The sequence below is a fragment of the Anabas testudineus genome, chromosome 11, assembly GCF_900324465.2.
Source record: "Anabas testudineus chromosome 11, fAnaTes1.2, whole genome shotgun sequence".
Taxonomy (NCBI): Eukaryota; Metazoa; Chordata; class Actinopteri; order Anabantiformes; family Anabantidae; genus Anabas; species Anabas testudineus.
In genome coordinates this window covers 7,329,729-7,345,237 of record NC_046620.1, presented here as the reverse complement: position 1 = coordinate 7,345,237, position 15,509 = coordinate 7,329,729, and the positions used below count along the sequence as shown (strand labels likewise).

The following is a 15,509-nucleotide window of genomic DNA, read 5'->3' as shown; positions in this document are numbered from 1 at the left end:
TAAAACGTTCTGTGGCAATGTCACTTTTTCCTTTGCTTTTGAGAAAAACAATAATTATTCATGATTACAAGTGGTCACACTCGGAGCTATGTGAACAAACGGGATGTGTGGTAAAGAGACAGAGTTAAGAAAGAAGCAAAGAGGCTCCTAATGCTATGATTGGTTGAGGTTAAACATTAACGTTTGATTGCACAATCATCCCGACGTTAGAATTCCCCGACTGGTGAAAACAAACTGCTACATGGATAATCAGATTTTAATGCTACTGTAGAAATCGTTTGCCTAACAATTATGAGCGCCTGTTTTATCAGAGCTTTGGTTAACCAGAACCCACAAACAAAGGTTGCACAATAAGGTAGGAGGAGTGTTTGTTTCAACCGTGCATCGTTACCTGAAGCTGTCAAGGAATTTGGCATAAATATAATGTGAAAAGCAACAATTTTCTCTGAGAACAGAATACAAATGGAGGGGACTAAAACACAATGAGTGCATGAGGCAGTGGATTAAAATTTTCCTCACGTACTGGTTTGTTTCGGTTGAGGTCACTGACCATAAATGTCCCCCTTCTATTGATCATCAACTTGTAAAACAAATATGACCCATGGCAAACACACTGCTACTGTCTCAATAACATTTCCAGTAATTGAGCATTTTCAGATACTGATGTTAATCATCTACCAGTGGAAATACCCTGACATCACCTATCTCCCAGCAAGGTGGGTAAAATGGAGAATGAAAAGCCACTAAATGAATACTGACTCTTACACACAGCGGATGAAAGCGAGGAGGCCATCAAACAGGCCTGTACTTTAAACCCCTTAGGGTACCAGCACCACCACACGTTTCACTGTCCCAGTTTTGTGCAACAGTGAAAACAAGAATAGACGATTTATCACCAAAGGCTGTGTGTTACATCATTTCTTCTGTTCTGTGTTTTTGTTCTTTTGTTGTTCGTTTCTTTCTTTCTTCATTCCACTGTGAAGCCATCAAACCAGTCACTCACAACCCCGACAGATCAAGGCCCAGCAGTGTGAAATGTGTCGGCCATTTTGGCTCTGTCGGAGCTGGTGGCACGCAGAGCAACTGCTCATTAGAAGGCAAGTGTGACAGAGCCTCTTTCCCCTCCACCAGACGGGTTCGACTTCCTCACCCAAATAGAGGGGGAGTGCAGAGAGAGGGAAGGAGAGAGGCAGATGGTGGCGGCGAGAGAAAGAGGAGCGAAAGAGGGACAGAGAGGAAGGCGGGAGGGAGAGAGCCAATGTGGAAAAACACGGGAGAGGTGGGAGTGAGGACGAGGTGGAGGGCAGGGGAGGGACGGCTGCAGAGAGGAAATGTGCTGGTGGATATCATTAGGGTCGGGTGAGGGGCTGTTTCATGAGCGAGCACCCCACAGCACCCCTCCATCCTCAGTGGCGCCTGCCGGCTGGAGGCCCCTAGGTTCTGGCTTCACAGTGGGGACTCTGACCTGTTCCATCACCACTGAGCACAGGGGGGGAGCAGAGGGGTGGAGATTTATTTCCTCTCGCTACCTGTGGAGCACATTTGCACAAGCGCAGACGCAGGCTTTAAAATAACCAAGAAACATTCACTCAGGATCTCGCTCATATGCACACACACCAGCCCCGGGGAGGAAAGGTTTACAATGTGCGCTCTCTTTTTTTCTCTTCTCCGTCAGAGGTATAATTGACTCTGCCTGACACATAAACATAGTGGTAATAACCCCGGCTTCCCCTTGATGTTGAGCAGCGGAGCACACAGCTGTGCGCGGTGCTGGGAACAGTCGTTGGGCAGCATGCGTCTGCAGGGTTGTAGCCTTCACACCATCGCCTATTCAACTAGGAGACTGCGCCACCGCCGTGGGAGGCTGACCAGAAAACATCTCCCTGTCGACTACGGAGATCAGGCAGATTCTTATTTGACTACATCAGTTGAAGGAAAGATGAAAGCGATTCAAATGGTTTGGAGGTTATGTGAGATAGTTCCAGCAACAACAGAGGCCATAAGGAATAATAGGAAAATTCAAGAAACTATTAAGATGAATCAAATGTGGAGCCTTTCTATGCACAAATCATGAACAGATATCACGGCGTATGAACAGGAATAGACTCCATATTATGTCTCTATTCAAATCCAGATGCCCTGTGCTATCATCTTACGTAATTCATGATCTTACAGCAAAGCCTGATGTTGCTCAGGCCTCCAACAACAGCACAACAGACGAGCATGTGTAGCCATTACGCTGCTCTGGTGAAGATGCAACAGAAAACTATCTGTTCATACTGTATGTGTATGATAAGATCTGTTGACAGCACATCTGGACAAATAGAAACTATATGTATACCCTACCTTTTGTCTTCTGTAGAGCTTCTCAGGCAGTGTGCATGCATAATTTCTTAAGACTCCTTATGAATATTCGGCAGGTTTCGGCTTGTCCCTTCAGGGGTCACCACATGTTTTGGCATGTGTTTTTACGCTGGATGCACCTCTGGCTGCAAGCCTTGGTGGCTGGATGGGGCTGCACCTGGTGGTGAATTTGAGTCCCACTAAGGAAGGAAGGACTTCACCAGTAGAAGTACTATGAGAGACAGTTAAATGGGATGTGATCTTGAACATCTTATGGAGGCCATGTTGTGTCAGTGTAACACATCATTTATAATATGACAGAAAAAATGTTGATTCAGCAAATTGGCTAGTTGTTGTTTTTCAGCAAACGTGAAGTAACATGTTTTAGCAGGAGCATCCAATTCATATGACCTCTTATTTCGATCTATATATTGTGGCTGTCCAGCTGAATAGATTTTGCTTTGACCTGAAAAGACCTTTTATTGTGGCAACTTTGACAGGTTGCTGCACTAAATCATTATAACTGAAGTGTGCATTAGCCTCTGCAGTGCTGACAGTGGTGGTGGCAAAGCTGGGAAGATAAAATCCCATGAAAAGTGGCGGTTGGAGATGAGAGCAGGGACAGCCAGGCGAGAATGAGCGGAGACTGGGAGTTCACGACCGGATGGATGTCAGCTTGATCTATACTGAATCAACACACAGCAAAGTTGATAAGAAGGCTTAACCTCCTTGGCTGGTGAAGAGACTCTCACAATGGCCACATATTTGTGAAGATATAGTATTCACATAATGCGCACATTGATGTTTTGCACTTGCAGATGCTGACATGTGTAGAGATAATGATACACAAATAGAGACACAGACACCAACACAAGATCAGCAACATCAGTCGTTGTGAGATGTTTTCATATCAGTCGTAGTGACGGCATCAGCGAGAATAGAGTAGAATGGGAGTGAGAGAGTAGATGTGGTGGGAGGAGACGGTTGGATGTATGCATGAAATACAAAAGAAGGACAAAAAGCAAAGAGATCAAAAACAAAAGAATAAAAGTGGAAAAATAAAAGTGAGAAAATCTAATGTGGAGAATAAGGGAGCAGGGTAAAGCAGAAAAACAATTTTGACACAAACCACCAGTTGAAAACAACCTTCACTGAAAAATCAAACAAGATAAGAGAAGGGGAGAGATAAGACACAGGGAGAGACAAGGAAAGCATAAAACGAGTGGGAGAATAGAGAACACAGGCAGAAACTTTTCTTTGGCAAAGTGGTAAAGCTTTAGCACTAAAGAAGTCTTGTTGCTCTCTCTCTCCCCTCTGACAAGGAGACATGAAGGAGAACAGATGTGATAACCCTCAATGCTCAATATAATACAGTGTCAAGCGTTAAGGAACACACACACACAGACAGACACACACACAATGTGTGGCCAGAGCCTCCTATTTGAGTACCAGTGCTCATCCTGACACTCCAAAGGGGCTCAGTGTGCGCACTGTCTAAGATGTTTAATTCATACAGCTGCCTGCTTCTGGCCGACATGAATGTGTGACAAGGGAAGATGGCAACACACACAGCCAGGCTGACGATGATGCAGAGACACAAGAGATGGAGGCTACATAAATAGAGAGGAATAGAGAGAGAGAATGTCAATGCATAAAGAAGAAGGAGGGAGAAAATAAAAGAAAGTGATGCATGAGTATCCACTGCCACAGTGACAAAGAAAACAAGGATATAGAAATAGACACAGCTGTAAACCGTGAAGCAATAAAACGATACCAGAGAAAGAAAGAGAGAGAGAGAGCAGGAGCGAAATGAAAAGACGAGAGAGCACATGTTTGACGCTGACACACATAGAATGAGTGATGGATAGAATTAGAGCAGCAAAACTGAAAAAGAGAAAAGAGGGACGGGGCAAAGTGAGAAGACAGAGGAAGGAAATTTTAGACACACACACGGACGAAAAAAAAAAAAAAAAAAAAACTGTGGAGATCTCATCCAGGCAGGCGGCAAGGGCCCAGAGTGCTGAGGTTGTGTGTTGCAGGTCTCAGGAGAGGCAGGCAGGGGACTGAGTGCTAGCGATTTTCTGTCATATCTCTCTTTCTCTTCATCCTTCATGCCTGTCACCCACCTCCTCCTCCACCTCCCTCCTTACTCCACAGTCACTACAGCAGCACGGCCCTCCTTAAAAAGTACTATAGCATGTGCAGCAGTTGTAGGGCATCCATTTCAATTCATTCAAAGATCATTTTCATCATAGGATTAAATATAATGCGACCTGTTATTTCCTGTTGAGTCTCCTCTTCAAACTTTAGTCTGCGGTGGAAAAACAGCATCAAAGAAAATCTCTCAATTAATGATCAATAAGTCATTTATTAACACTTTTCACTAGTGAATATGTTCCTTAAGCATACATGTGCCTTCCCTGTATGAAAGTCTGGAGCTGTCAATGCATACATAAGCTCTTAATTAAAGGATTTACGTCTGACTGTTCTGAGCCTCGTGTTCATGCCTTATTAATGTGCTGATAAAGTGCTGATAATGAATAATTTATTTGCATCATTTCACTTGAGTTTAAGTTATATTTGCCTCACAGTCATTGAAAAACAGGCTGGAATACATAAAAATACCATATAAAATGTGCACAAGACATGATAACCTTACTTTTAAATGTTCCATATTATGGAAAGGTCAATGAAAACCATATAACTAATAATAATAATATATAAATAATAATTACTTAAAGATGAGTGAGAATTTCGCTGCTTGGGAATATGAGGGGCAGCTTGAGGTTGAGCATCTTGCCCAAAGGCACTTTGACACACGACAAGAAGGAGGCAGGGATTGAATCGCCAACCCTCCTGAGCCATAGCTGCCTCATTAGAAGCGACAGTACATAAAAATGTACATGTAAAGCTACACCACAGGCCTGATGGTGGCTGCTGTGTGATAACCAGAGGGGACATGCCTGACCTGCAACGTCACGCCACTACAGCCGCAACATCTGTCACATCTGTCAGACAATCTTGTTTGCAAACTCAGCCCACATCTGTTGTGTGCGAGTAATCACACACAGCTCTGCGGTGTGTGAGCGTAATTAGCAGGAGTCGGCTAATCACACACAAATTAAACAGATAACACGCCACACGTGAAGATTCATCTGTTTATTTTATATATATATCTATATATATCTATACATAGTCATCATATCATTGTTATATCCATCATTAGGCACCTTATATGTAGAAAGATTGGGTGACTTATTCTGCATGCCTGTTGGTTACACTCAAGAACAGAATTGAAACAAGCTGTCAACGTCAGAAAATAGTCTTTGTTTTGATTTGTTTGTCTGTCCCGTGTTTTCAGGTTTTGTCACATTTTATTTTTTTTAAATGTGTGAGTGGCTGTTTGAATTGTTGAGAAACGTGTAGTGTCACCGTGTGTGTGCCTGTGGATGAGCATTGTACACGCAAAGTCTGGATTCGTGTGCATTTCACATGTGTGCCAGCATGTGTAAAGGTTCTTGTGCAATAACGTTGTGTGAGGTTCACCTCTGTTTGCCGTTGTGTAACAGTGCACTGTGGATCTGTTTCTATGATTGCGTGCCAAACCTCTTACAGGTACTGGGAGACAATGGGCTGAGCCAGTTCAGGCAAGTCCTCGGACACCTTGGCACAGTTGCCCGATCTGGTGCTGGTTATACCTGGATATCTGATCCATACACACTGTGGAAAGTTTCCCCCGTGCCTGTGGAGGAAAATCTGTCCCCTTGATTTCCTCCCTGCAAACAGGCAACTCACACGTTTGCAAAGAACAGCAAAGAATCTGTGTTTTACTACAACCAGTGCCGCGGCACAGGACATAGATCACTAAAACACACAGCTACATTTGTTATTAATGGAGAACCTGCTGAATTTGTAAAGATGAATTCCAAAGACACTTTGAGGGCAAAGCAATACGTTTTGATACCAATGCTTTCAATGGTGCTTTCAAGTGACACTGAAGTGCAGAATTGTAATTGGGTTAGCACGCAGAGCATATTCTGTAGAGGGCCAACATCAAAAACATGATGAAATTCAATGCAAGTGGTTCATATACTGTAAGATCACAATAAGTCAGCCTTGTGGTCTTTCCTCATTAGGTTCTGGTAATGTGGCGACCTCGGTTTTGTCAGAGCCCAACATAAAAGCACAAAGAAGTGACAAAAAAATAAATCTTTATGCTGAAATTTGATCTTTATCAGACATGAGAGTGAATCAATCTAATGATCTGATGTCCAAAAAGTGAATAAACCTACTTGAACACAAGTTAAACTTTATTAAAAGATCATATTATGCAAAATTTCATGTTTATATTTTGTTCTGGGGCCCAAATTTACAATTTGAAACCTATTTTTTTTTATTAATATATCTTTTGTTTGAGGGTGTTTTTTATGCAGCAGCTCTTTGCGCCCTCTGTCTGAAACAGTTCGTTTTAGCTCCTGTGTCTTTTTAGGGACTCATTCACCCCAATCCCACTCCGAAGTCTGCCGGTGGAACAAGCAGAGTGCAAAAAAAGCGTTTGGTGGATGTGACTGCCAGGAATGTTTTGGGAAGGTCCGGAGAAAGTGACAGCACATGAGTATGAGATTTGGTTTTTGAGTTATTTCTTCTACATATGTCCAGCTTGTGTTTTAGGCGTTATCATCACAAAAGTAAAATTACAGTTAAAAAAATAACAAAATATGAAAAATCACAGTTGTAGACATTACTGCGAAAATAACAAATAAGAAACAAGATGTAAGTTTGCTTTCTGACTTCCCACCTAAGACAGAAGTTCAGGAATTCTCACATTTTGATAGCGGCTTCCTGATGCCTGCAAATCCCATATAATATCCGCTAATTTAATTTAATTTTTTAAGAGAGAGGGGTTGCCTAAAATGAGTCTTGATTGTAGTGTTTCTGTGAGGACGATTTTATTATAATAATATTATTATTATATATTATTATATTATAAGTGAACAGAGTAATTCAAACCATTTCCCTTATAACAAGCTAAGTCAAGCTAAGCTGAGCTAAATAGCGATTTCATATCTAGTAGCAGACATGAGTTAATAAACGTCTTTCTCTTAATGCTGACCACTGGTTTAATGCCTATTTGCAGCTGCTGTTTTAACAATTGATTATGTTACAAAGTCTGAAGTGTCCGCCACTGGTTGTCTGCATAAATTAGACTTGACAGCTTTTTACGACTGCAAACCATTTCTTCCAGTTTAGTTATTGACATTTTCCAATCTCTAATTGAGGAGAGGAGAAATTCCAAACTTAACGGAAGCTGCAGCCCTCCCCTTCTTCCCGTGGCCTTGACAGACATAGACATGGCATCTCCAGCAGACCGTGAAATAGCCACTTGTGTTTTAGCCAGAACAACTTCATTCCTATGTGACTGTCAGCACACATGAACCCACACACACATACGCAAATGCACACTGTTTGAGGTTTTTGTAATCCTGGAGGACTGAGTGTACGTCCTGGAGAACTGATCAATACGATTCAATCTGCCTGCCGGTCTTTGCCGCATTAGGCTACAGCTGCTATCCAAACAATGAATGGCCGGACACAGAGGGACCCATATACAAACAGAACCCCATTAAAATGCAATGGCTCTTAGGGGCCAACGCCGACCCCCTTTTTCCCCCCTCTCCTCTAATCGCAGCAACTAGTTTATACTCTTCTGACTGACAGCTCCCATCCAGAAAAGAAAAGATGTTGTTACCGTGACAACAGCTCATGCTACACCGGCACGGACACAAGCTTTTGGCAAATATCACTCCAGTACACTCAAACCAGAGGCTAATAGTTAGAGGTCATTATACCGGCTATAGGATTTTATAATGTATTTACACTTACAGACAGAATGGAGAACATGACAATGATCCAAGTAACAGCTACTGTGTTTTGTGACAGACATGTGCTTTTAAGTGCAGATAAAATACCTAGAATATCAACAGTGAGTGGCCATTATTCACATTGACAGCAGATATTTTCTCATCAGAGATAAACAGGATACAGTGTACCTTACTAATAGACTGACAGACAACATTTCCATTATGAGCTTTTCTGTCTCCTTTCTACACTATTTTCAATATATCTCATCTAAAAATAGTTTCAAGCAGTGAGACGGAAAGCAGACAAAGCAATAAAGAGTCAGGGAGGAAATGAAAAAGGCTCTTCTTCTGCTATCTGTGATGTCTTTTCTTCTTTTTCCTCTCCTCATTAGCAGTAAAGAATTTCAAGTCAAAGCATCTCTTGGTTCACGGAGCCCTTTTACTTTTGCCTGCTCGTTTCTCCTTTCTTTTCTTTCTTCCCCCCTTTTCAGTCACTCCCTTTTCGGGCTGCCAAATCAGTTTACCTCCCAGCACAGTGCTTTTAGGGACACCAAGGGAATTTCCCTCTCACAGTTCATCCCTTTTTTTTCCAGGTTTTGCTTCATCTCTTTCAGAATGCCTTCAACAACGATGGCGTTCATTTTCGGGAGCCAACTTAAACGCACCTCATTTGTTGCCAGGTTCAGTGTTTATTCCCCTTCTAACTGTTGGTTGTTTTCACAGTGAAGTTCTCTCAAGCTTACTGTTTTCTGTTAACTGTTAACGAGTGATCCACCATGTAATCTGAGGAGAGATATGGATATTTCACACTGTTTATCAATGTACAGAAGGAAGGAGAAAAAGCACGAAACACACTTATGGTTGTGTAAATGTGTTACTCTAGAAGGAAGAGTTAGGAAAGGAGAGGTGTACAGTAACGGCCTTTTATGCCGACACTATTATAAGTCCTTCCAGACTCAGCAGTGCACCACAAGTGCTATAATGAGGGAGCTAACATGCACCAAACAGATCAAGAGATTGTGTTTTGGACAGAAAGAAGGAGTGGATTTTATATTGAAGGTGTTATACTTGACTGTAAGAGTATCGTCTGAGGATAACTTTCCAAAAACCAACCACAAGGCATGGGAATATTTGTGTTTAAATGCTATTAGGAAACCCAGCCAAGCCATTGTTAGATTCTGGATAGATGGTTGTTGAGGGATCTTGGCTGTCAGCGGGGTTCTTGAGTGAGAGGGAGTGAGGGGATGTCTAAGAGGAGTGCAGGAGTTGTAGCTTAAGAGGTCTGGTAGAGGATTGGCTGCAAAGGTCAGAAAGGAAGATGATGAGGAGCCTTAAATGGAAACTATTGGTCAGACTCCAGGAAGCTGTGAGAAATTGTTTGGACTGTGAGGAAACAGCGAGTCAGAACTTGTGGGAGCTTCTGAGGAGTGGCTGGGAAGAAGGCATGGGTTTTTTCCAGATCAGTCATCGGAGAAGTGGAGGATGGAGCCGAAAAGATGTGAGACGGAAAGCTGTGTTTGGTCCAGCAGGAAGTCTGGGAAAGTGTGGGGTGGATGTTGACAAGGCGGTGGAGTTCTTCTGTGACTGGGTCGTCCTGCTCCGTCAGGCTATGGTGAAGATGGTGTGCACTCCAGAGAGGCTGCAGAAAACAACAACAACAACAAAAAAAACAACACAAGACAGCAAAGATTAAAAAACGTTCATTGAAGAAAATAGCAGCAAAGAGTTTTGGGAAATGTGAAATAGAGAGAAAAGGTGCTTCTGTTATAAAGAGATGTTGAGAAAATAAGAATGAAAAAAGAAAGAGAAACATAAGATGAAAACGGAACAGCAAAAAAATAGAAAAAGAAACAATGACAATCATCAGAGCAAAGGCGGGGGGTGCAAAACGAAACCAAGCGGAGTGACGTAGATGAGAGAGGAAATTAAGAAGTTGAGATCAAACAGAAAAAAAAAAGAGAAAGGTCCGAGATAACAAGCACGGGCACAGTGAGGCATAAAAATGGATCACGGGGATGGAATTAGAAAAACAGGAGAGAGAGGGGGGAGATAAGAGAGACGGGATAAGAGAGAGAGAGAAAGCGGGAGAGAGAGGATGAATAAAAAGAGGGGAGACATAATTATAAAATGGCACGAGAAAATCAATGCAGTGGGCATCATTGTGCTTGCAGGCGCCATACAAAGGGAGGTGGAGAGCAGCAGTGTGTCCATCAAACACACACGCATGCACGCACAGCACAGCAGCAGCAGCAGCAGCACATGTCAGTGTCACAAACACACACAGAAGCATTTCAAATGCAGAGTGAAGACAAGGAGGATGAGTCAGGCAGATGAAGCGGAGAGAGACAAGTGACATTTAGAGCTCAGTCAGAGCATGTGATGACAAGGCACAAAGATACATGCCAGCCCTGAGTCTGACAACAGCTTGTGTGTGTGTGTGTGTTGTTGCAAAGCTCAGTGCAAGGAAACAGATTTAGGCTTTTATACATTATTCCTTTTAACTGTGGGAGCTGAATTTCAGGGCAAAGGCACAACAGAGCTGAGAATTGATGTTAACAATTTAAACACAGGGCTTTAATACAAACACTGTAGTGAGACTGTGTCTGCTGATGCAGTTTCTCAGTAGACAACAAAGTTTATTTTACTGTGCCTTCCAAAATTGTGGTAGTTGGTGTTAAAAAATAAATCTGTTTTATGAAGCGACACCATGTTGACTGAGTTTTATGACTGGAGTTTGAGAAAGATCACAGTTGGATGTAAATGAGTACTTAGATGAAGTTACAGTACAGACACAACTTACTTTCAACAAGTCCTTTATTTCCTTTTTTTATGAGAGGTAAGTAAATTTCCATAATTTTTCCAAGTTAAGGGTTTTTTGGTAGAGTCTTATCTGATTCACGTTTTTAAGGACAGATGGTGTTGTACAGATTGCAAAGCTCCTTGAGGCAAATGTGTGATTTGTGAAACTGGGCTATATAAATAAAACTTGATTTGATTAGATTTGACAGTCCATAAAGCCTAGTAGCTATAGCTTTCTGATAAATATAGTGGAGTAAAGTGTGGTGAAGTTTAACAAAGCATAAAATAAGGAACCCTGTACTTCAGTATAGTACTTAAATAAATATATTTTTACAATACACGTAATAGTGGTTTGGCTGATATTACACAAACAGTACATGCACACTTTAACAGCCATTGTAATTCATCTACACAAAATCCATCATCATTACTGATAAACACTGCAGTGCATCAAGCTATTTCTGCTTAAAAGCATGTAAACACCATGTCAGCCCACACACACACACACACACACACACGCGCGCACGCATAAGCAAACACACGCACACACTTGTTAACTGTATTAGTGCCAAGGTTTATCAGCAACGTGGGAACACACGCCACAAAAGGCTGAAATTCATTACAGACGTAGGAGGGCCATGACAGCCAGTGTGCATGTTCGAGAGATTCTTCAAAAATCCCCCCCGCCCTCCGTCTTCAGACAATGGTGAGAATACTCAGAGCTCAGCTATCTGTTTCCTCACATGAACACACACACACATACACGCACACGCACACACACACACACACACAGGAATGTCTCCTGGTCTACATCTTAATTTCAAAGACAGTTTGCACTGTGACATGCAGACGCTAAAGGCTACACTTACCCCCTCCTACAAACAGAATATATTCTGCTTGGAATCTTAATTTCATGGGTAGTTTACACCGACTCCCTCTCACACGCACTTGTAAACACTTGCATATACACACATTATTCTGCGGCGGTGTTGAATGGAGGGCAGGCCCACAGTTGCAGTCCAGTGGCATGCTATGTAATTCCACTTCATGCCAGCATCACTATGCTTGTTTTGGCTGACAGTTTACACACACACACGTGCACAAACATAAAAAATACAGATGCTAGCTTTATGTTCATACGAAGAACCGTTCACTGCTACAGCTCGATAAAAAATTCTTGGACAATAAGAGATTATTGTTGCCATAAAACCGTGCAAAATAATAAAACAGAGGATGCTTTCACAACCTTTATGCAAACGAAAAGAGAGAATATAATCATCCTTCAGTGAACACTCTCCCGTAGGTCTTCAAGGACAGAAAAGGGCAAATTACTCTGGAAAATCTTTTCTTTAAGATAATTACTGTAATCTACCAAACCTAAATTAAACAGAGCAGCATGTGAATGCCTCTCTGACACGAGTGCATGCGTTTCTGTGCCAGCATCTGACAGAGAATTACAATTTGTGCATGTTTCTGTGGAGTGATGGGAGAATACTCGGTTTGTGTCCAGTTATTAAACTAACCAATTACAAAGCCCAGTCATCGTGCTTACATCCCAAACAAAGGGAGAGCCGATCTATTATTAGTGTCCTGTTCCGCAGTGTAATTCACACACAGATTTAGTCCCAAACCCATATGTTCACACATGGATGCTCACACACACACAAACTGCAGTAGCTTATACTCCTGTGCCACTGGTATGAATGATAAATGGGATTCACCAGTATAAACGGAAATGAGGAGCTTTTCAGAGACAGGTAGTCAAATGTCTGGATCATCAAATATCTCTCTTTCTTCGTGCCATGCTTCACTCCTGGCTTCATCTCTCGCTTTCTCTCTCTGACTGTCACCCATGCATTTGTAATCAGACCTGTCTTGCTTGCTTAATCTAAGCACACCTCAATGTGCAGCTGCATCTGCTGCCTCTCTGTGAACCATGTGTTGTGTTGAACATGTGGACGGGGGACATATTTAGACTGATAGCTTTGAAGTATCTGTTCTATAGGTTTAATTCAGGCTTTACCTCTCGCTTACTGTCAACAAATCAAATAAAAAGACCCGACCCAACACATAGCTCACATGTACAGCCTGTGTAGACACAGTCTGGCTACGGGTAATTCCCCTGTGCCACTTTTGTCCAAAAATGATTAAAAACACATTTGAGACACATTGATACTGTAGGTAATTTTTTTCCTGTTCTGGTGCCAGAAATACTCACTAGCACACCAGTAAGTATGTATCATAGCTAAAAATAACAAATAACGACAAATAGACAAATAGGCCAGCAAATGCCCTACTTATTCCTTTTTGAGTAATATTTGCTAAAATCTAAAAGTTTTAAAAAGTAGCAGAGAAAATACTGAAATGATCAGCTTTCTATGTGTTATAAAGTCCTCCATCCGATCTTTAATAAGAGAGGAACGCACAAAATAGAGGATCGGAAAAAAGTGAACTTAGCTAACACACCTCTCGAACTTTTCAGCTTGTGGATGAAGCACTTCAGTGTGGAAATGAGTTAAGAGCCGTTAAAAGAAAGATTGATTTTTCCTTCTAAGAATCAGTGTGCTTACATCGTAGGCTTTCTTGCTGATTACTTAACTGTCAGGTAAACAGTAAATCTGGTGTTCATGGTCAAGTTAGAAGATTAGTGAAACCTAATTTTAGGTGATTAGATTAGAGGACTCTGATTTCTCTGCCATGTTTATGTATAACCTGGTTTCTAATCATCTTTTTACAAGAACGCATGTGCAGGACAAAGGCTGCAGACACTCGCCACCCCAATGCTTTCAGCAGAGGAGTGCAGCTGGATGAGAGGAGAGATCATTACATGGAGCGTGCTGCCTTGTTTTGAAATCAAGGCCACCCAGCATCCGGTTAAAACCGAAACCAACACAACAGTGCCCTGTATATGTGTAAATATGTCACTTTTCACAGCGTATTTCTTTAATTTGCTGTGGAGAGGAGCGTTGTGTCTGTCAGCACGTCTCTCTCACAGTGCTGTCACTCAGCTCCCCCAACATACACATATAAAAAACTTCAGTCTCTTCTGCCTCTGTACAATTAAAATCGGTGAGCCATGCTTCTATAATAAGATCAAGGCCGCGGAGAAATCAGATTACTCATCTGCTGCTTGTATACGGAGATTTCCAGTAACCAGGCTCCTTCAACGCTTGTAAACTTATTCACCAATTATCCAAGAAACCTGGTTCCTCGGAGTAAACTGGTTACTTAAGTGCACGTCTCATCCGATGAATTGTCGGCGGCTGGCGGAGGTAAAACTTCTTCATATTAATATGTGTGAGGGTGTCCTAGTTTAGGTTTTAACATGAGGACACATACAACTCTGTGGCTCTTTGTTTTAGTTTGGGAGTACATGTATATTAAAACACTATTGGGTGCTGACCAATAAGCAAAATCATAACATCTACAAGTAAATGCCTAAGCTAACCTTCAGCAACCATCATTGCTGAACTACAAATCGGACCCGCTGGCACATATTGGCTCAATAACTCATATTCTGTAAGTCTCAAACTCTTTTCAACAGCACAGCACCCATGGCTGTGGTGCAGACTATGACGGCCTCACCAACAAACCATAATAAAAAAGGCCACAAGATAAACTCTTTGCACTTACAAGAGAAAGCTTGTTATTGATTTATGTATTGATTTATGCTAAGTCTACTGTCCGTCTGACTCAGGGACTTCCAGTAGAAAATGTAGCTGTTGAAACTGAGAGGTCACTGAGTCCGGCTACATCACTTCTACCACAGGCTCAGCTAATTAATTTAAGTGTTAGTTCACACTAGTTTGGAAGGGCCACAGATACATATATGCACACAATATTTATTTAGAGGTTTGAGCCTCTGTGGTGCTTAGATAAGGTTTAGGGAGACTTGTCTCCCAGCATGTGTTCAAAATAGGTCATAGCTCTGTGACTCTGAGCAAACACGTCTGCTTCTTTTCCTTCCCTGATTTCAACAACATAAACAACTGACAGAAAGTTTCCCCCTCTCCCTCTCTCCATCTATCTCTTTAAAGCAGAGCTCCTCATCAGCGTAACCCAGTGAGGTTAAGTAAATAAGTCTATTTTATGCAGAACGAGAGACAGAGAAATGGTGGTTCTAAAAAGTGCTTGTGTTTTGGTATTCTAACTCGTGTCAGGTTGGATTTGTTTGCTACTGTGCCTCTTCCACTGCCACTTGCCATCGCATACACTGATATGTACACATTCTCTCACACACACACATACACACACTCTTGCAAACTTCACCTCCATGCTTCAGCTTCCTTTAGTTGCTCAGCAGGGGGCCGTCAAACTGAGCGCACTACCATTTCTTTACTGTGCTGCTCTATCACGCAGGATATCTCTCCTGACGCAGAGCTGTCATGGCCTTCGGGGCTTAAAGAAGGCAACGGAAAGGAGCAACAAGTGGAACAGTGAAAACAAGCCCCTCATTTATTTCTGTACATGTATGCTGATGTCTGCATATTTATGTGCATGTCTATG

At 42.0% G+C, this 15,509-nt stretch overlaps 1 protein-coding gene across 3 annotated transcripts in view; it reads right to left on the bottom strand.

Moving 5' to 3' along the window:
• Window positions 1–5,506: 5,506 nt before the first annotated feature.
• samd12 (sterile alpha motif domain containing 12) overlaps window positions 5,507–15,509 on the bottom strand; it is a 78,161-nt gene continuing 68,158 nt past the window's right edge. For all 3 annotated transcript variants that reach the window (XM_026349521.1, XM_026349519.1, XM_026349520.1), the window contains one exon: window positions 5,507–9,843. In XM_026349521.1, the coding sequence (XP_026205306.1) occupies window positions 9,812–9,843 (32 nt within the window). In that variant the 3' untranslated portion in view covers window positions 5,507–9,811. The remainder of the gene's footprint in view (window positions 9,844–15,509) is intronic.